The sequence below is a fragment of the Archocentrus centrarchus genome, chromosome 5, assembly GCF_007364275.1.
Source record: "Archocentrus centrarchus isolate MPI-CPG fArcCen1 chromosome 5, fArcCen1, whole genome shotgun sequence".
In the NCBI taxonomy this organism is placed as follows: domain Eukaryota; kingdom Metazoa; phylum Chordata; class Actinopteri; order Cichliformes; family Cichlidae; genus Archocentrus; species Archocentrus centrarchus.
The window spans coordinates 4730059-4752271 of NC_044350.1; the positions used below are offsets into that span (position 1 = coordinate 4730059).

The window sequence follows — 22213 nt, forward strand, 5'->3', positions numbered from 1 at the left end:
TCCTTCTACAGTCTATATACAGTTTAATGAGTGTATTAAGTCTTTGTTTTGGTTGACTTCTAGGATTTAATGTTGGGATAAAAACCCTGTATGTTGTTAGTGAGGCAGGACAGACTACAGGTAACCACTTAGTGTGCCTGCTGGTAGGAGGGTTGACTGACACTCATGCTGCGTTCAACTCAGAGGTCGGAATTTTCCAAGTTCAGCATTCCAGATTCCAAGCTTGGAGCGTCCAAGACTCACATCACCAAATGTAAACAATCAAGATGGCTGACCGCGAGAAACTTTCCTTTTTTTCTCTCATGGCAGGCAGTACATGAATGTTTGCTACGTCAGCAAAGCTTAACTGGATACTTAACAGAGGAGGACAACAGATATAAGTGGCTGGAACAAATAATATCACCACATATTTTTCAGTTTATTCAGAATACCTAAAACAGTAGACCAAACAAAATAAATATTGCAATAAATAATACAGCCTAGAGGCCTTTGCTTGGTGAAAAGTTTAAAGGGCTCGTCCATGAACTGTTGTTCTCTGAAGAAGGCACAGCCAAAACGTATTGGCATGCTGTTTTTGTCTGTGTTAAAATCTGACTTCAGAAAACCAGTGAATTAATAATCCAACTGCTTTTGGGGCACATATTCTTTAACACTCAGATTCTTTTGAGTGTAGAAGTTTTTCCAGAATTAACAGCTTGGTTGTTTTGATTGGTAATAATAACAACGATTTATTCATGATTTTTATTGATTAAGGAATTATATGCTTGTTAAAATCATCTTATTCCCAAGAGGCAACCCTTGGAGATGCGAGATTTTCTCTACAGTTCCTTTAATGGCCACTTTGAGGCTGGGTCCAAAAGTCATTCGATCCCCCAGAGACTCCCATGTTAACATACCCAACTTTACAGCATTAAGAAGCCATTTTTATAGCCTATCACCTTTCACATGACTCACACAACCCTTTTATTTTAAATTAGAATAAAAAACACTGACTGAACACGAGTGCTAAAATTTATTGAATAAAAGCCAGGACCTTGACTTTGTATGTTATTATTACAAAGTCAGTAACTTGAGATGTGTACCTGTCTCTGAATAAGGCCTCGTAACCTCTCGCATGTCTCCTCGTCCCTGATGCTCCCCACTGATGACAGTTTAGCAAGGTACCTGTTGGAAAAAAAAACGAAAAACACAAGGCTTATTTAGACATGTATTGTTTCATTCTACAAAGAGATACACAAAGAGGTGAAAGAGAAGTTAAAATGACTACAAACAGTACAGACAAGATAGAAGCTGGACACAATCGTAACAGCTTCGTCCCTTACTGCCCCAGTTATCATTCCCACTTAAACTGTGGACGTTAAATTGATTGTCTTTGTAATAAATAAGGAATAGTTCAGTGAGACAACTGACATTTGAAATGACTGATTGATGGATTGCAGCAGAGTACATTTAGAGTCTGGCATCTACGCTCCTCGATCATCATTTAAAAATATTTTTGGGGGCTTTTTTTAGTCTTTATTGTGATAGTTTTTCCTGGTAGTTATTGTGGAGACATGCAGGGTGGATTTTTACCCGGGCCTCTGCATTAGCCTTATCTGATGCGGGTCGCTTGCTTAACCGTCACCCCCTCCTAGATCATCATTCAGTGCAAATATGATACACATAGAAATTAGTGAGTCATGAATAAACATCTCCTTGGAGGATGCCAGGACGGTGGAGGGGTTGAAAGATATGATGTAAAGAGACTGAGGTGTATGATGCAGAGCAGCTCGAGATTCCAGCCTGAATTAACCTGCAGACTTTCTCCATCCATCATTAATTATTCCTACAGTTGGGAAACAGAGCTGAAAAAAGCTCCTGCGATTTGGTGGGAATGTTTTGGATGAACATCTGGCTGTGAGGACACTGAGAGAAAGGAAAGCTTATCACACAAACACACCACCTCCAGGCCAGACAGGTCAGAGATATACACACACACACACACACACACACACACACACACACACACACACACACACACACACACACACACACACACACACACACACACACAATCTAAGATGTGTGAGAAAATGCCCTGACCCTAACACTTCCACCTCAGTCTCATATCTCAAGTCCCAGCTTCACCTTACAGAAACAGGCTTTCCCATAGCCAGCCGCTGATTGTGTACTGTCTGCACCTCTCAGTGTCCTAAGACGTCATTAGATCCAAGTTGAGTGTAAAAAGTTTTGTTTTTCTAAAACAAAGAGATTTGATCATTCCTTTTTTCAATTTTCTAAAAACAGAAAAGAAAAATCAAAACAAAACACAGGTTAGAAATTGGTAACTATTTTTTTTATTCCATTATTAGCTGCATGTATTAAAAAACAAAAATGCACATATTTTGATAAAGAATTGAATTAAATGGGAAGATCCTTTTAAAATAAAGCAAAATGGCAATTTTGCAACAAGATTTTGCCAAAACAAAGACCCAAGAAAATCATAAATGAAAAATAAATAAAAAAGTAATGTTTCATGAGGGCAGCACGGTGTCGCAGTGGTTAGAACTGCTGCCTCACAGCTAGAAGGCTAGAAGGTCCTTTCTGTGTGGAGTGTGCATGTTCATGTTTGCCTGAGTTTTCTCCCGGCACTTAGTGCCTAAGCTAAGCTAAGCATAGCTTACCTTAGGCGTCAGTCTCACAGGCCCGGAGACCAGTTGAAGACCACCTGGCAACCACTGGTCGCTAGGGAAAAGTGAGTATTCACTGACCGGTTGTGATTAGTTTCTGGAGGTTGCTGGCAGTCACTGTAAAATTGATTACTAAAACCTCAGTCACACAGGCCTAGAGATTGGACAGTGACCTCCAGGTAATCAACAATTCAATTCAATTTTATTTCTATAGCGCCAAATCACAACAAACAGTCACCTCAAGGTGCATTATATTGTAAGATAAAGACCATACAATAATTACAACAGTTGCTAGAGAAAAATGTGTATTCCCTGATTGATTGGGAGGTGGTTGCTTGCTGTTGCTAGGTGAAAGTGGTCCCAAGAAAGTCACTAGCAGATTGCTGCAATTGCCTGTAGTTTCTATAGAAGATGTGACTTCTATGCAACTATTTCCATCAAAAAGTAGTTGGCAAGTGCAAAGACTAGTCAACTACTCACTAAGTTGCAGTGAAACTGTGAAGAGTGCAAAAATGTTTGCCTTCTGTGTAAAAGTCGTTGCAGTTTTTCAAGTTTCACAAACTACGGGCGACTGTGGCAATCTGCTAGCAAGCAAAGCAATCATAAAAAAGTTTTTGGTGCAGTACCCCCTTGGTGACCAATTTCACCTAGAGATAGTCAGCAACACCCAGGAACCAATCACTAACCAACTGGGGATTCACATTTCTTGCTAGGGGGTAACGGAGTCTGTAGGCCTGTGTGACTGAGGCCTTAAATACTGAGAGCAGGTCCTGGCTCAAGAAACTAATCACAACCAAACCAACTGGCCACTTAACAGTCACCATGGTAACTAATGAGCATCAGCGGTGTTTGTTGGTGCATTTTCTAACTAACATGCTGAACCAACACTTTATGATATGCTAGGCTAACTGCCTGACTCCAGATCAGATTTTTAGCAAAAAACTGATTAATGCAACAAAAACTTGAACTTTCTTTAGCAGGCTAAATCCAAAGTATAAACAGGAAACACTGGATTGTCATATGCCAGTGCTTTGAGTATTTTTCACTGCATCAGGATACATAGTGGTATATGTATGAACTAGCCTATTAACTAACTCAAAACACCCAAAGGCTGGCATATACTTTCAAATATAATAACACAGCTAAAATTTCAAGTGGACAGTGTTATAGTTAACTGATTCATGCTCATATGTAAAATACAGTTTATTTTCTTGCTTTCCCACTGTCATCATAATCATAATAATACTCATAATAACCATGTAACTAAGAGAACATAGTAAATGTTTGAAAGCATCTATTTCAACTCAAACGTTTTGTCATTTCAAAAAAGTCAGTCAAAAGCAGTTTTAGCACCTAAATCTGAGGCACAAAACAAAAGTTTAAAAGCCCAAAAGTCAAAATAATGTCCTGCAAAGTCCTGTGAATTATGCCTCAGCTACCTCACCTGTTTCATTGTCAGGTATTTTTTGGAAGACAAAATGTTTCCCTCTAACAAAACTTGACATTGCAGTGTAGCTGTGCAGCAACACAATTTTTAGGAGACCTGGCTGATTTTACTGTGAAAGAATGAATTCAGTATACATGCAATGGGCAGAGTTTTAATACCAATCTCTTAATAAAGGCAAATTCCAACAGAATTAACTTTTAGACTATTATTCTGTACAAGTAGACATGTATTTCCTTCAGGTTCCCCAAGCTTGTTTTATGAGTCTTGGGTTATGAGTTCCCAAGACCACACATACCTCTGTAAAGCCCTGTTTGCCCATCTCAATCAAGCTATGGCACACAACCAGACTGCAAAGAATTCTGCTGTAAGATTACAGACCAAACTTTAATATAACACAAAGCCAGCCGAAGTTCTTTACACTGGCTGAGGCTATAGATAATTTAAAAAAGATAGCTGTTGCTCAACTCTTTTAACCTCTTAACATCCACCAGGTCACTGGAGGCCCTACTAGGATTAGTTTTGTTTAGGCCATGTAGTAAATAAGCAAAGATTCGTGAATTAGAAGATGGTACCTTTCAAATGAACTCTTGTGTATTCATTTTGGCATTAAAGCTTTTCTGTTAAAAACTTTTCCATTTGTGTATTTCAAATGGATGCAAATTTGAAAAAAGGGGTGGATGTTAACCAAAACCCTACCCCTGACCCTAGATGAGTCACAATCACCTGGTGGATGTAGAGGTTAGCACGCCTGAGCTGAAACAGTGAAGCTGTAATGTAGCAGAACTATAATGTCATCCTTCTTGAGGTCAAACAGCTCCTCCTCCCCCGTCACCCCCTTCATCGCCACCTCTCAACAGCTCAGATAATCTCTTCCTCTCTCTTTCTCTCTGTCTGTTTGATGGACTTTTTCTCTTCTCATCCAGACAGTGTCTGGATTAAACACTCATCACTATGATAACCCTACTCTCTGCCACTCCACCACCTCTTAGCCACATGTGCTCAGATCTGCTCTCATCCTCCCAAACGACTGACATCATTTAAAGTTAAAGCCAACCCCATGTTGACCTTTAGCAGAGGGTCTGTACTGTTTTCAGGTCACGAACGCCCAGCATTGTGGCTGAAGGTTCACTGATCAGTATTTCTATATTAACACTGGAATATGTAAAGATTTGAAATGGCTACAATTAACTTCATGAAATGTACCATGTTTTACTTTATTGCAAAAAGAACGTGCTCTGATAAACCCACTCCATTGGTATGGAGTGTAGCATTAAGGAACTACAGAGCAAAGTGTGATTATTCATGTGTTGAGTCTGAAAACGTGTGGGCAAGTGCCTTAAACCTGCACTTTTTTCTAATGGCCAGCAGGGGGGGCATATCTCTGCAAACTCAAGTCATGCATAATAAAATGATGCGACTTCCATCTTAATTTATTATGGTTGTACACATTTTCTGATGGGTTTATGGTTTCAGTAACTACTTTCAAGTACTCTTTGTTCGGTGGATTATTTTCAAATTTTGGGCAAATGGAAGGAAAAAAAATGGCAGCGGTGAAAATCCCAAAATCAAGGCTCAAAGTGGCAAAAATGTTTTGTTTTAATGTTTTAACAATATAGCTTGAGTTTACAAAATATTTGTCTTTTCGAAGCCAAATTGGATCCATGTAAAAACTTACATGAACCAAGGAGCTTATTATGTATATCTTAACTTAAGGACAGTAAGACCTGACCTGCATAGACTTCTTATTGAGTTTATTAAGTGACATCATCATTAAACAACAAGGATGAGATCACAAGTAGTGAGGAATAAACAGGTAATCTGAGATATTATGTGTTTATTTCTCATTTTACTTTTATGACAAATCCACTGAAAAGTTTATCTGTGACTTGCTAAAACTTACATTAGTGGAAAGAGGGCTCAGCAGTGCAATGAAAAGTATGACATGTAACATGTACTGAAAAAAATCAGGAGTGCATTATGCAAAGCAGCCCCTTTCTCTGTGGTAAATTATTTTTTCTGCAAAAAAACATTTGGAATATAAATGGCTTACTGTCTGGACAAGATACATATTTATCATTATTATTAGAACATATTGGCTGAAAGTAAATCCCCAGCATATGTGGATTTGCACAACTCCAATGTGAACAACCTCCAACCTCTCTAATCAAGGCGCATAAGTCAAAACACCTGTGTGCACGTGCAGTGCCAAATCAGGTTTTACAATTCACTCAGAGCTTTCGGTTTGTAAAACCAAAATATCCACAAACTACAGCTAGCAGAGTAAAAAGCCCGTTGCTTTCATCATAAAAGTGAGAGTACACAGGACTGGAAAACAAAAAATACAAGCTAGAGTACAATTCAATAGAATACATTCAAGTAAATGTACACATAGATACCACAGAAAACAAAGTCACAAACTACCACTAATCTCAGCCACGCAGTAATTGCTATTAAATGGTAAATGAACTAGTTATTATATAGCGCACTCAAAGCGCTTTATACAACACATTTGTTTGTCATTAAATGTTTGTACTTTCACATAGATATACCTTTACCTTTAAATTAGTTTGAAAAGTGAAAGGACAGTTTTCCTTCCTTCCTTCCTTGCTGCACGACTAAGCAGGAATAATAACTTTTGATTTGTCAGAGGCTTGTAAATATAAGCTGACCTTACTGGTAATGCTACTGTGTACCTGGAGTAGAAATTATGCACTACTAAACCCCCCGGACTAAGTATATTATTGCACTTCTGTATATACACTGCTCCTGTTATCATATGCTCTTTTTTTTTTTTATCGCGGCTCAAGCTCTTCTGATTAGATGCAATCTGCATTTCGTTGCACTGTACTTGTGATATATGCAATGACAATAAATTGAATCTAATCTAAACTTTTTTTTAACACAATCAAAAAGTTCACAACAATATAAAATATCAACCAAATGCTTTGAAAAACATATTCTCACACAGAGGTTTAGAAACTTAAACCAGTTTGCATTTGGAGAAATCCAAACACACCTCATAGCAAGTGTGATGATGATGATTGTTTAGGTTTGTTTTGCAGCCACGGGACCTGGGGACCTTGCAGTCTCTGAGTCGACTGCGAATTCCTTTGTATACCAAAGTATACAAAGCAACGTAAAGAAGTGTGAACGGAAATTCCTCCACAATGATGTGACAGATTGATAAAGTCATACAGAAAATGATTACTTGTATGTTATTGCTTCTAAAGGTGGTTCTGGAAGCTACTGACTGGTGGGTGTCTTAGTTTTTCTTAGTTTGTGCCAGTAATGAACCAACTATAAGATAATAAAATCTGAGGTAGCCAAGAGGAACGTTCCATGGGGCAAACGTTTTACAAGATATTCTCCAGGTTGTAGGTCATCCTCTTCATTCATAAACCAAAACAAAGGCCTCAGATGAGCAGCAAAAATGCTCAGTAGGTAAACTGGAAATGACGAATGGCTGAAACTCAGCTGGAGTCAAGTCTGTGTACGTTTCACTTTACAATAGAGAAGAGAAATATGAAGTGTCAAAATGTGAGACTGTGAGAAAAGAAGACCTCATGAAATTCTTCAAATTTAGCTTGGAAATGTTTTGTTGAGGTAAATTTAAACTTCTACAAGGGAACCCGGGACCTGTACCCTCTAACTCTCTGTGAGGTAAATTCTCTTCTCAAATTCAGCATGTCCTGCCCCCCCCTTCTCATCTCCCTCCCAATGTGGATCAAGTCCAGCTCAGCTCAGCCCTCCTCTGATTTGCTCAATTGCAGTTGCAAGGCTTTGATCAAAGCCATGTGCGGTTTCTGATCCATCTTTGCTCTCCAGCGTAGCCTTGGGCTGGGTGCTATGTTTGGGTCAAGGCATCCAGCTGGGAGACCATCAGACAGCAAAAAAAAGCCCACAATGACAGAGTGCAGCGCCACACAAAGAAAGGAACAGCTGGATGGCATCCCTCTGCCCTGACATTCACCCTGGAAACATTTAATAAACAATGGATAAGTTGTTATTCAGGTAATTTTATGGATGTGTGTGTGTGCGCATTGGAAAAGCTCGGTGTAGGCCTTGGGCGAGTGTGTGTGTGTGTGTGTGTGAGTCCTCTCTCACTTTATCTGTTCATTTTGCTGTGTATACACTTCACTTCCCACAGATGAGGTTAACAAAACACCTCTACAGAGGAGTCAACCCTTAGAAGGACAGAGCAAGACACACACACACACACACACACACCCTCATTTCTCCCCCTCTCCTGCCTCTGTCTCTGGGGTCTCTGGTACTTGCGTGCTTAAATCCCAGAAGGCTAAGCCCAGTGGAGCCAGTGGTGTTGTGAAGGCTGCGACGTGTAATACAACACAAACACACAGCGGCCTGCGAACGCATCACGCTTCAGGTGGTATGCTCCATACCTTCCACCCTCCACCCCACCCACGGCCTCATGGGAGGCTAAAGCTGAAAATAACAGATAAATATAAACAGAGCACACGCTCATAACAGAGGTTATTATTGCTGCATAAGAATAAATGAGTAGCATGCAAAAATTATTGTTGATATTTCTTTAACAATATGCGCCCTGTGTCATCATCTGAGAAGACAAACAGTTACGTTTGGTAATCATTATTAAACATACAGTAAAGTTTGTAAAGCTGATGTCATGAAATGACATCATATGGAGACTATGAAGTAAGTTTTTCTTTTACAACACAAACTAATGACAAAGAAACAAATCATATAGAAATAATGGTTATTCAACAATATTAACTGTGATTTCACTGTTTAACTGTAAAACAACTATATACTCAAATTTAAAGAACAATTTAGTATTTATTAGCGACATTATAGCATCACCCACATTTTTACTGGCGGTTACAGCGTGTTTCTTCCTCAGCACAGACTTAGACCAGCGACTTGTAGACATCACCTTAGTTTCACTGCGTTTTCTTTCTAACAGTTTGTAGAACATTACTACATTCCTGATGAGAATGCTAAACAACAGCAAAATTACTGACATCAGCGATGTTTCATTTATTAAAAGCACCCCCCCACCCCCACCTCCACCCGCCCCCCCAGGAGTACTCGAATGGAAACCAGGACACAGTGGTATGTAAATGAACAATCTTTGTTGGTACAGACTGTAGTGGCTATGTCAGATACCAGTGGAACTGAGACACAACTACAGACAAATGATCAGAATAGACTTGAAGTACCTTGAAGAGAACCAGCTGAGGAAAACAGTGCAAACACAGAGGAGAGCTGATGTAGTTTATACGGTGGTCACAGCAAAACACACTTTGTTGAGACCTTTTCTCTCTTTGCACTGTTGCTCTATCAAGTTAAAAGTATTCAAGGCATTTTTTGTGAAAGCAAAAAACTTTACATCTAGTTCCCAAATCTTTTACACAGTGTTGTATATTTACACATAAGCAATTAAAGTAGAGAGTTTTCAGTTTACTTCAGTGTTCCCTTGAAATAGAAGAGATCCTCTGCTGGGTTTAATTGAGTGGCAACCTTTTGGTCCTAAAAAGTGCCCAAACTGCAGTTCCTCTTAGACTACTTGAGGCTAGACTCCCATGTTAAAATACTGAACTTCAAGATGAAATTAAATGTTTGCAGTGTGGTACAAAATATGGTCTCTATAGCTAACGTCCCCCTTAAAAACTGAGGCAAGCAGGAAGGAGGTTAATTTCATGACTTACTCCGTCTCTCTCAATTATTTTAATGGTCTGTTACTCAGCATTAATGATCATTATCTATATTAATGAGCGGGTATCTATATCTGTGCATTGCACTGATAGAGTTTATGGATGTCCAGTGGTAGCTGACATCGTAGAACATTGCAGTGGTCAAAATGTTAACGTCGACCTATGAGTGATATTACAATGGCTGCATCCATCTTTTATATACAGTCTATAAAGAAGAACTACCTTGTCAGGTTCAATTACAGATCTTTTAACAATATACTACTCCCTTCTTTCTAACCTTTTTTTTTATTCATTCACAATAAAAATGCTTGCTAAAAAAAAGTGTTTCAAGCCACCATAATAAAAACATGAGGGCCAAAAGGAAGAGAAACTACAGTCAAGAGAGAAGAAAGAGCTGCAGGTGGAGCTGGGGTGGAGAGAGTGCTGTGCTTCAGTAAATCTCTTCACACAAAATGACACAAATGCTCCCAAACTGCAGCTCACTCTCTGTACTTCCATCATCACCAATGTGTATTTATATGAAAATATCCTCATGTTTGACTTTCCAGTACTGAGCACACAGCAGAGGTACACAGTGACTGGTAAATATAGCATGAATGGGAAGTGCAAGGAGGAGAGCTGCAAGAAAAGAGTCTTTTCTGCTGAGGGACTGTGTGCATGTTTTACAAGGGCTGAAGCAAAAGTACAACTAGTTACAGTCAACATGCTATGGCAGTATCTTTATGCAGTGCAGTAAAATGAAACAATAAATCTTCACAGTGAGCACTGCTGTAGATAATGTGCAGACAATGTAAATTTGAAGATAAATGACCTGAACTAACTCTCAGTGTCCCCTCTGGAGTGGACAAACACAGCATGTAAAACAGACAGTGATCTGTAGAGGGCACTATTCTCTCAGTTTGCCTTCAGCCACCTTCCCACACTGAACAACGCAGTACTAAACTCCCCCACTCTTAAACATCCTGATGGCTTTGCACTGCTCTGAACAGCCAGTGTTGTACATGTGCCTGTACAAATTGCTATTTGGAAAACACTCTGGCAGATTGGATGGGAAAAATCATTAAACCTACAGCATGTGTATAACTCCAGAGAACATAAGTGCTTATGTTTAGCTGGATAATATCAGACAAGCTTCTGCTTGGTCAGGACTGATTATTCTCCAGTGGCACAGACTTTTATTATGCACACATCCAACTGCAGTATGGTTATTCCAGACTTTCTATGGAAGGAAAATAGTGCAAAAAATGATTTACACACGACTGATAACATTTACAAATGCATCCAAACAAGTAGATGGCAGTTAAAATGCAGACTTTTCTTAATTTGATAATTGCCCATGGGGTAAGTGTTTTGTTATAAGCTAGCAACTGAGTATCTATAGCTCAAAGAAATAAGAAAAATGACATCTGAGTGCAGCGAATGGCTTCAGAAAGTATTCTCATCACTTCAGTTTGTCCATACACAGGTTAAACTCTTTTAAGATACACTATGTTGTTGCCAAAAGTACTCACTTGTCTTGATCTTGAGTGACATCCCATTCTTAATCCATAGGGTTTAATATGTCGGCCCACCCTTTGCAGCTATAACAGCTTCAACTTTTCTGGAAGGCTTTCCACAAGGTTTAGGAGTTTTTATGGGAATTTTTCACCATTCTTCCAGAAGTGCATCAGACAATGGCTCACAGTCTGTAATTCATCCCAGTGGTGTTCTGTCAGGTTGAGGTCAGGACTCCGTGCAGGCCAGTCAAGTTCTTCCACACCAAACTCTCTCATCCACGTCTTTATGGACCTGGTTTGTGCACTGGTGTGCAGTCATGTTGGAACAGGAAGGGTCCATCCCCAAACTGTTCCTACAAATTTGAGAGCACGAAATTGTCCAAAATGTCTTGGTATGATGAAGCATTAAGAGTTCCTTTCACTGGAACTAAGGGGCCGAGCCCAACTCCTGAAAAACAACCCCACACCATAATCCCCCCTCCACCAAACTTTTACACTTGACAAATGCAGTCAGACATGTACCGTTCTCCTTGCAATCACCAAACCCAGACTCATCCATCAGATTGCCAGATGGAAAAGCGTGATTCATCACTCCAGAGAACACGTCTTCACTGCTCTAGAGTCCAGTGGTGGCGTGCTTTACACCACTGCGTCTCACTTTGCATTGCACTTGGTGATTTAATGCTTGGATGCAGCTGCTCAGCCATCTTGAGCTAATCTGAAGGCCACGTGAAGTTTGGAGGTTTGTAGTGATTGACTCTGCAGAAAGTTGGCGACCTCTGCGCACCACGCTCTTCAGCATCCGCACCCCACAGCATCCCGGTCTGTCATTTTACGTGGCCTACCACTTTGTGGCTACAAGGCTGTCATTCCCAATCACTTCCACTTTGTTATAATTCCACTAACAGTTGACTGTGGAATATTTAGTAATGAGGAAACTTCATGACTGGACTTGTTGCACAGCTGGCATCCTATCATGGTACCACGCTGGAATTCACTGAGCTCCTGAGAGCGACCCATTCTTTCATAAATGTTTGTAGAAGCAGTCTGCATGTCTAGGTGCTTGATTTATACACTTGTGGCCACAGAAGTGATTGGAACAGCTGAATTCAATGATTTGGATGGGTGAGTGAATACGTTTGGCAATACAACCAATTACAACCAAAACCTAAATGATTTTATCTGTCTACTCCTAGTAATGTAAAACTGACAGTGGTTGAACACCCTAATCTGGGAATTGTACATTTTAACAGCGTGTTTGTAAGTTTCAAACTAAGAGAAAAACAAACAAGATCAAACCAGTGTTTTTGGCAGAACGAGGGAATAAACCTGCTAAAAAATGGATCAACAAAACAGAATATTCACAAAAATCTAGTAAAATCTGGTGAATAAGAGTGATTTAAAAATACCTTTTAAATTAAGCTGTGTTTTGAACTATAGACTGCAAAATGTTTTGGGATGGCAGCCTGAACATTTGCCAATTATATATTTAGTTAATGTTTTTTAATTTTGTCTTATTTAAATTTAATTTAATTAACCAGGAACCAGGAACAAATTTGCATTCACAACGGCAAAGCCTCCTGAGCAAATGAGGGTAAGGACTCAAAGCAAATATCAAAATGTTAAAAGTAGAAGCACTTCAACACACTAAAAATCCTTTTTCTCCATTTTTTTTTTCTTATAAACCCTCATCACATGGCTGATATTTCTCTGAGGGCTTTGCTAAAAACAAAACAAAAAAATGAAAAGAAAAACACTGCTGATATGCAGTAGCTGGGTCAAGAAGCTGAACGTGGTGGTATTGGTGTTGTTCGGTGGATGTGTGGGTTACTGTATTCATTTTGAGTCATAATACTCAAAATGGCCTTGTGATACAAAAACTAAAAGTAGAGGGGAGAGAGACAGTACCTTCAGTGGAAAGAATGAAAGATAAGGAGGGGAGGATGGAAAAAAGCTCAGAGGAAATAATTTAAGGTCAGAGAGGGAAGGGAAGACAAAAAAAGGGGGATGTGAGGAAGGGAGAGGGTTAAGTGATAAAAGATTAAGGTGTCGAAAGGTGAGAGGTCAAACAATCTGAGGAGTTCAGTTAATGCATGGCCTACAGCGGGCTCTGCAGCTGTGTGTGTGTGTGTGTGTGTGTGTGTGTGTGTGTGTGTGTGTCTTGATGTATTTATATGCTGCTGGCTCCAATAGAGCTGCTCATTTCCCCCTAAAAATAACACGCTCTGCCAACACCACAACCCTCACACACTTACACACAAAAACACACTTTCACACACATTTGGAGAAAGAAGCAGTAAAAGCCATGAAGTTAACCTCCTGCCTGGTAGCCTCAAAAGGCTACGAGCCAATTACTGTGTGTGAGTGCGTGTATGTGTGTGCGCGCGTGCATGTGTCTGCAAGTGCTTGTGTGTGTAGATGTGTAGCACATGGGAAACAATAGCTGTGAACAGCTGATTATTTCTAAATGCAGGACTTGACTGTGGCTGATTCCTGTGCATGTACCTGTGGCCATTTCTGTGTTTAGGTAACGTTAGCTTGGTAGCTAGCTCTCAGTAGCGGCAGAGCTGCTATGAAATGTATAATATTGTAACACCAGCGGACTTGATGGCTGTGTGTAGCTGGGTTTGGTAGGACAAAGATGATAAGCATGCATGATGATATCAGCTTGTGAGCAAGCAAGTCTCTATTTGTTTGTCAAACTTTATTCACATGATAAATTTAGTTGTCAGTGTTTTCTCATATAAATTTCCTAAAAAGCTGAAACAGCGGGTTTCTGTTAAATAAGAGCGTTCTAAAAAAAAGTAGTAAGTAGTACAGTTCAAAAAGCTTCTTATTTAAACAGCGCTGAGCCAAAATCCACCCTACGGTCTTGTGAGGCACTAACCCTGCAAACGGTAACCCTCTGACCCGAACATCAACCCTAAGCCCAATCAGAATATGTTATTTTAAATTAAATTAAACTTTATTTACACAGCATCAAATCACAACAGTCACCTCAAGGTGCTTTACATGGACAAATGACTGTCAGACTATTTGATACACATTTCAGTCAGTTCTGCGACGGTTTCCTGCGTTTCGCGTGCCTGTTTTATGTTTTGTGTTTTTATTTGCTTGCAACCAAATTCCTATCCGGATGGAAAGGAAAGTCACAAAGAGACTAATTTCCAAACAAAAGTGCTGTGAGTCTCTAAGTTTAGTGGATTCTATTTTTGCAGCCAGTCGCTCTCACTCAATTAATAGATAATAATGTACTCTTGGACTTTGATTTAATAACAGTGCTTCAATAGTTACAGTAAGCTGAAAATGTAGCTACTAGGAACATACCATCAGTGAAACTGAAGTTGTGCGTGCCGTGGTTTTGAATTATCTAAGCGATTCATGTTGAATATAACCTATTCATTGGTTTAGGAGCTTTACCTGGTGGGATCAGCAATGGACTGGTGATGACCACTTCAAGGGGCTCTGTGGTGGCACAACTGCACCATGCCATAGTGGAGTGTTTATGTGTCTGGATAGAGCTGTGCAGGAGGCACCACTCTACCTGCAAGAACCACTACTGAGAGCTCTGATCGTGAGCATGAGAGTATGCTTCAGCTGCTCAACACAGTCCACTAAGGTCCTGGAAACTGCAAGGCAAAGGGTAGCCGGGGACTGAACTGGCAACCACCAGAGTTAGCAGGGCTAACAGAGAGCAAAAAGGCTCATATGGTGAGCAGAAGCTCTCCACATAGCGCTTCATGGATCTTTGCAAAGGAAAATTGAGGGCATACCCCAGGACAAATATCAAAGCAAAGTGGCCTCTCTTGTAGTTTCTCTGGATCAGACTTTAAGCAAGTCCATGTGGACAGTGGTAGTCTGGAACATGGGACCTGTAACCACAACATAGTCTAGTCTTATTCTCTGCAAGGGTCCTCAGCCAGGGGCATGCAGAGAAAGAATTACCTTAATTATTCACCCAAGTCTTGGCAATCAGGGAACAAAGAAAATAGTCATTCTAACTGACACACATCAAAAACTATTGATATTTTTTCCCAAAAAGGTCTCTCTTGGTAGTCTCTAGAATATAGGGTTAGGGTTCGGTGATAGGGTTGGGGGCACCACTGATGATGACATCTAGTCTTGGTTTTGGCCAGATTCCAGTGGGCATTCTGGGCATGTCCTCAGGGGCTCACACACAGATGGGGGCCCATCAAAGAGGCAAATTAAAAAAAAAAGAAAAAAAGAAAAGTTCTCTTAAACTTTAGATTGATATTATCAAAACATAGATATCTATTCTTTATCAAAATAATATTGGTAGCGTACAGTAGTCATATTTCACCTGCCCCATTCTCCCCTACATTGCTGAGGGTACTAATCTCTCCCAAACTCAGCTACCTATCTCAGATAGAGTACTTCCAAAGGGAATGAAACAAGCAGACTGACAGTACCAGTCAAAAGTTTGGACACAGTGTGTGTGTCCAAACTTTTGACTGGTACTGAAATCATTGCAATGAACTTTAAAGTTGCTTCTACAAACATTTGTGAAAGAAACTCAGGAGCCTGGTGAATTCCAGCGTGGTACCATGATAGGATGCCACCTGTGCAACTAAAACAGTCGTGAGATTTCCTCACTACTAAATATTCCACAGTCAGCTGTTAGTGGTATTATAACAAAGTGGAAGCAATTGTGAACAACAGCAACTGAGTCATGTAAAATCACTGAGTGGGGTCAGCAGAGGCTGAGGCGCATAGTGTACAGAGGTCACCAACTTTCTGCAGAGTCAATCACTACAGACCTCCAAACTTCATCTAGCCTTCAGATCAGCTCAAGAACAGTGTGTAGAGAGTTTCATGGAAGTATGTTTCCATAGCTGAATCCGATAGAACATCTTTGGGATAAAATAGAGTAGAGACTGTGAGCCAGACCTTCTCGTCCAACACCTGCATCTGACCTCACAAATGTGCTTCTGGAAGAATGGTCAAAAATTCCCATAAACACTCCTAAACCTTGTGGAAATCCTTCCCAGAACAGTGAAGCTGTTATAGCTGCAAAGGGTGGGCAGATATCATTTTAAACCCTATGGATTAAGAATGGGATGTCAGTCAAGTTCATGTCCGTGTGAAAGCAGACGAGCGAATAATTTTGGCAATATAGAGAACGTGCAGGTACTCAAAGGAGATAAATGGGGAGATTGTCAGGGAGAAACAGAGAAAGGGAAATGAAGGAGAGAGCAACTAGTGTTTGTGTGTGAGTGTGTGTGTGTGTGTGTGTGTGTGTGTGTGTGTGTGTGTGTGTGTGTGTGTGTGTGTGTGTGTGTGTGTGTGTGTGTGTGTGTGTGAATGCTTACATTAAACATGATGTTATCCTTATGAAAAAACATGAAAAGGTGCTGGCTCCTTCATTTCCCATTTGTTATCATACTGTAAGTGAAGCTGTGTTGGGATGGTTACTTTTCATTTTTTCAGTATGAACCAGTGCTCTCCCTTTAGAACTATTCTGCAAACATGTTTGTACACATTTCTGTATGATATGCCTAATTACTGAAGAAAGAATAAAAGCCTGATCACCAGAGATCTGTAATATGCCGATCCTGGTATGAGTTAACGTTGTTGTCTGCTGAATGTCTGTCTCGTGTTTTCTAGCAAAACGTTTGTGTAGAAGAATCGTTTCATAATACCCTTAAATTAATTTGATCAAAATGAAAAAAAAAAAAAAGCATTTTTACTTTAAAAAAAAATAAAAACCTCAATAAAAACTTGAGATAGAAACTGGTCACCTCTCACTCAGGAATTCATTTTCCATCCAATAGTTAACTGTCTGATCCTAAAACACATCAATGTTTCAGCCATATTTGCTGGGAAGATATGACTGTGTTTTCAGCTATGTGCTGACATGTTAGCCTGCCTATTTATTTCTACCAAACACAAAGGGCACCTGAGGCTGATGGTGACGCAGTCATTTCTGTAGGTAAAAAGATACAACACAATCGCATTAAAAACAACCATGACATACCATTTGTCACATTCTTAAGATGCACTTGCAGATCATTTATTTGCAGATTTCAGGAGAAAAATATCTGGTTGTTCAGCATGATACAACTTAGACAAGCTTACTATACCTAAGAAAACAAGGCCATCCCAGCTGTCACAGGACATGCCGCTAATCTCTCACAGGGCTAATATATCCAGACAGACACCCATTCACACCTACAGGCAATTTAGAATTACCAATTAACCTGATCCCATGCATATCTTTGGACTGTGGGAGGAAGCCGGAGAGAACCCATGCAAGCATGGGGAGAACATGCAACCTCTACACAGGATTGGAACGGAACCCAGGACCTTCTTGCTGTGAGGCAACAGTGCTAACCACCACGCCACCATGCTGCCTGTGGAGATGCAGTCATTGGACACATTATTAGTTACATCTCGCTAGTACTGGGTTGGAGCCCCTTTGCCTTCAGAACTGCCTTAATTCTTAATGGCATAGATTCAACAAGATGCTGGAAACATTCCTCAGAGATTTTGGTCCATATTGAAATGATCGCATCACAAAGTTACTGCAGATTTGTTGACTGCACATCCACAATGCAAATCTCCTATCCCAAAGGTGCTCTGTTGGACTGAGATCTGGTGACTGTGGGGGCCATTTGAGTGCAGTGGACTCACTGTCATGAACAAGAAGACAGTTTGAGATGATTTGAACTGTGTGACATGGTGTGTTAAGGCACCAGTATACCTGCATTGGTTGCTTTGTGCACCGCCGGTAATGCCATCACACAACCACATCTATGGGAGCCACTGCAGTATTCTCCTGAACGATAGTTGTGGCCACTTAGATAATACCGCCACATCAGCACTGATGTAGGAGGAGAAGAAGTCAAAAGCAGAAGCAATGAAATTGCAGAGTGCTTTTTTCAGAGTTTCTCCCACAAAGTCTTTCAAACGGGTGCGACATCTCCCTCTGTATAATTTGTGAATCTCAGAGCTTGTAAAAACCAACAAGATAGTACACTTGTGTCTTCAACCCAGCTGCACAGGCAGCGGCACAGTGGGGCCAGATTACAAAAATCAAGAGTTGCACATGTGATGTCAATTTGATGTCAACTTTGTCATCTGGTGTCATTTGCGAGGCACCGCTCAGCAGGTATAAAATGGCCCTTATCCTGCTGCAAGCAGCCATCAGAAAGTGGGCACACTTTGGTTATAGAGGGATGAACATGGTCAGCAGCAATGCTCAGGCAGGCTGTAGTATTTAAACAATGCTCAGTTGGTACTAAAGGGCCCAAAGTGTGGCAAGAAAAAAATGCCCTACACCATTACACCACCACCAGCAGCCTGAACGGTTGATACAAGTCAGGATGGATCCATGCTCCAGTGTTGTTTATGACCAGTTCTCACCCTACCATCCAAATGTTGCAACAGAAACCGACACTCAGTGTTTTTCCAATCTTCTGTTGTTCAGTTTTGTTGAGCCCGTATGAATCACAGCCTCAATTTCCTGTTCTTAGCTGACAGGAGCGGCACCTGATGTGGTCTTTTGCTGCTGTAGCTCATCCGCTTCAAGGTTTGATGTGTTGTGCATTCAGAGATGCTCTTCTGCATACCTTAGTTGGATTGAGTGGTTATTTGAGTGACCGTTGCCTTCCTATCAGCTTGAAGCAGTCTGTCCATTCTCCTCTGACCTCTGACATCACCAAGGAAATTTCACCAGGAGAGCTGCTGCTCCCTGGGTATTTTCTCTTTTCCAGACCATTCTCTGGAAACCCTTGAGATGGTTGTGTTGGAAAATTCCAGTTTCTGAAATATTCATATCAGCCATTCTGACACCAACAACCTCTTCCCTATTCTGATGCTCAGTTTGAACTTCAGCAGGTCATCACAACTATGTCTACACGCCTAAATGCATTGAACTGTTACCATGTTGTTCTGATTAGATATTTGAGGTAACGAGCAGTTGAACAGGTGTACCTAACAAAGTGGATAGAGTGGGATTTGCATCCAAATGTTCCAAATAATTAGTAATGAGTTTTTCCAGTGTCAAAAACACATTTATGGTTGTTTTTATTTTCACATTCAGTTTGGATAGATAAGAAGATAAGCTGGCTTGTGAAATTGACATCCTTCATGCGGAACAGGCAGGTTAGGACACGCACCATTTACCGCTCCTGCTTACTGTTTACACAGTTAACAATGTAACCTGAGTGTTGTACCTAATGTTGGATGTATAAAAAATTCCCCATATATGAGGCTAAAATTAATTTCAAGCATAGCTCTTCTCACCTTTCTGCTACCAAGTTAACAATACTCAACAGAATCAGCTACTTTATACTTTTACAGTGGCTTTAATGTTTTGGTTTTTAAGTGTAATGCTTTGAGCAGTAGTAAGGTACATCACGTTGTTCAATGTTAAAAATAAATAATAATGTTATCCTCCACCCTTAAATGTTTCTTATGTTCCTAAGTTTCATTGATAAAAGGGAGTTTTTTTTTAATCCTCTCTGTGCAGGGACTCCTGTGGGAAAGTGGCCCCTGCCCTGACTTAAACCTTTCCTTCTGACTTTATGGTCTCAGTCACTCATTTTTGGACATGCTGAATGAAACATTGAGTCCATTTTGTAAATTTAGGTCCTTCTGAGTTTCTTGTGATCGACAAATCGTTAACAAATGTTAAAGGTACAATAAGGTATTGAAGAAACCAAAGACACAGAGGTCCAAAAGCGCTTAAATTTTCCATTAACATGCTCAGCAGAAGTGGGATTTTTGTTGCCAACTGTAGCAACACTGGAATAACAACTTCACGTTGTTTTAAAACACTTGCGTGCATCTATGCCCGTTCTGCATCTGCATACAGTTGATATATATATATATATTTTAACATTTTCTATTCCTGCCTCATTTAACTTGCCCAGGAGCTTTTGCACATTACAGAAGCTGTAGTATAAATGCAGAAATGCAGTCAGCTGTTCACACCCCAGGACCCCCGCACACCTCCAAGGGCATGTTATGTCTTCTAAAACCCCTGTGCACCTCTCTGCTGATTGGCCAGGGCTCTCTATGTCTTTCAGCGGTCCTGGTGTTTCCTCGTCAGCCTGAGCAGTACTGGCCATAATCTGGTTATTCCGTGGCTCCAAGTGTGCCATGATAATTGCACACACTCTGGTGACAAGAGGGCTTGAAATAACATGCCATAGCCTTACCACATTTGTGAGTGCGTGTGAGAGAGTGTGCATGTAAAAAGAAGCGCGAGGCGCCAGTGTGTGCCGCAATGCCAAGTTCCCTACTTTCTCTGATTACTGATGAGCTGCCATCTCTTTACCACCTTTCCATGGCTGTCCAGGACATGCGCATGTTCACACACGTAAACACACAAACAAACTGAAAAAAACAGAAAACAAAAAGCACACTTTGCTTTCCGTGCTTTTACTCTACAATTAAAACAATAACAAAACACTGATAAATTGTTACCGACTTTTATTTGTCCAGCATGTCGAACATGTAGGATGTTGAACCCACAGTTTGGACATCAGTCCAAACAGTGGGTTTTTAACAAGTCAACTTTTTCTTCATGTTAAATGTGATATGCCTGTTCCAGCCCATTAATGAAGATCATAATACTGTCTCCAGAGCAGGACCGTTTAACTAAACAGATGTAATCTTTTTTGCCACTTACTTTACTTTACTTGATTACTTACTTTACTCCACCATTGGTCTTAGTTTAGTATGTTAACATTACAATATTTACAAACTATGCTGCTCAAAAACACGCGATTGCCACAGTATATTAACACAAAGTCAGTTAAATTTCAGGGATATGGTTTATCCATAAAGAACTGTTTGTGCTTCCACTTAGGAAGCATAGACATTGTGAATCCATTTCACCTTCTTTGGTACAAATGAAAGTAAAAACAGGTGCTCTGGAGAGGCAACAACAAGACAATCCAGAAAGGGAATGGTTTTGCAGGTGACGGCCACAGACCACTGCTCTCTCCTTATCAGTCCTCACTGATTTTTCTCTTTGTCACTGCTAGTAGTTTGGGACAATGTCAGGGAATGCATTCTGAGGAAACATGGGTGGTTTTCTGGGAGATCTCCTCCCAGAACTCAATCAGTTAGTTTCTGGAGAGGCTCTGATACTATTTGGCAGTGTTGGATGCACCCGTACATAATGTCCCAGAGGCTCTCAGATTCATGTCAGGGGAATGTGAAAGCCAGCCAGTTGCATCAATAACTTCATCATTGAGGACCTGCCTACACACTCTGGCCACTAGAGGCCAGGCATTGTCCAGCACCTGGAGGAGTCCAGGGCCCACTGCACTAACATAAGATCTTACAATGGATCTGAGGATTTTATCCTGGTACCTAACAGCAGTCATGGTGCTGTTGGCTAGCAAGTGGAGGACCGTGTGACCCACTGACCCACTGCCAAACTGGTCATGCTCGATGATGCTGCAGGCAACAAAACATTCACCAAGGCATCTCCAGACTCTTTAATGCCTGTCACATGTGCTCAGTGTGTGCATGATCTCATCTGTGATATGCACAGAGTGCCAGTGGCAGATCTGCCAGTTCTGGTGTTCTCAGGCATGTTACTAAGCACTGAAGGACACTGAACCCTCATGCCATCCTCAGTGAGTCTGTTTCTGACAGTTTAGCCAGAAATGTGCTCGTGAGTGGCCCACTGGAGGTCACTCTGTAGGGCTCTGGAAATCCTCCTCCATTCCTCCTTGCACACATGAACAGATTCCGATCCTGCTGCTGGGTCGACGTCCTTCTACAGTCCTGTTCAGCTCTTCTTATGTAACAACCTTGTCTGCTGGTATCTACTCCAAACTCTTGAGACTGTGCTGGGAGACTCCAAACCTTCTGGCAATGGCACATGTGGATGTGCCATCCTGGAAGATGTGCAGAAGGTGAGATGGA

At 40.7% G+C, this 22213-nt stretch overlaps 1 protein-coding gene across 1 annotated transcript in view; it reads right to left on the bottom strand.

The window, feature by feature from the left end:
- wnt4 (wingless-type MMTV integration site family, member 4) overlaps nucleotides 1-22213 on the bottom strand; it is a 34432-nt gene that overhangs the window by 6450 nt on the left and 5769 nt on the right. The window contains exon 2 of the mRNA XM_030730059.1: nucleotides 1083-1164. Coding sequence (XP_030585919.1) covers nucleotides 1083-1164 — 82 coding nt within the window. The remainder of the gene's footprint in view (nucleotides 1-1082; nucleotides 1165-22213) is intronic.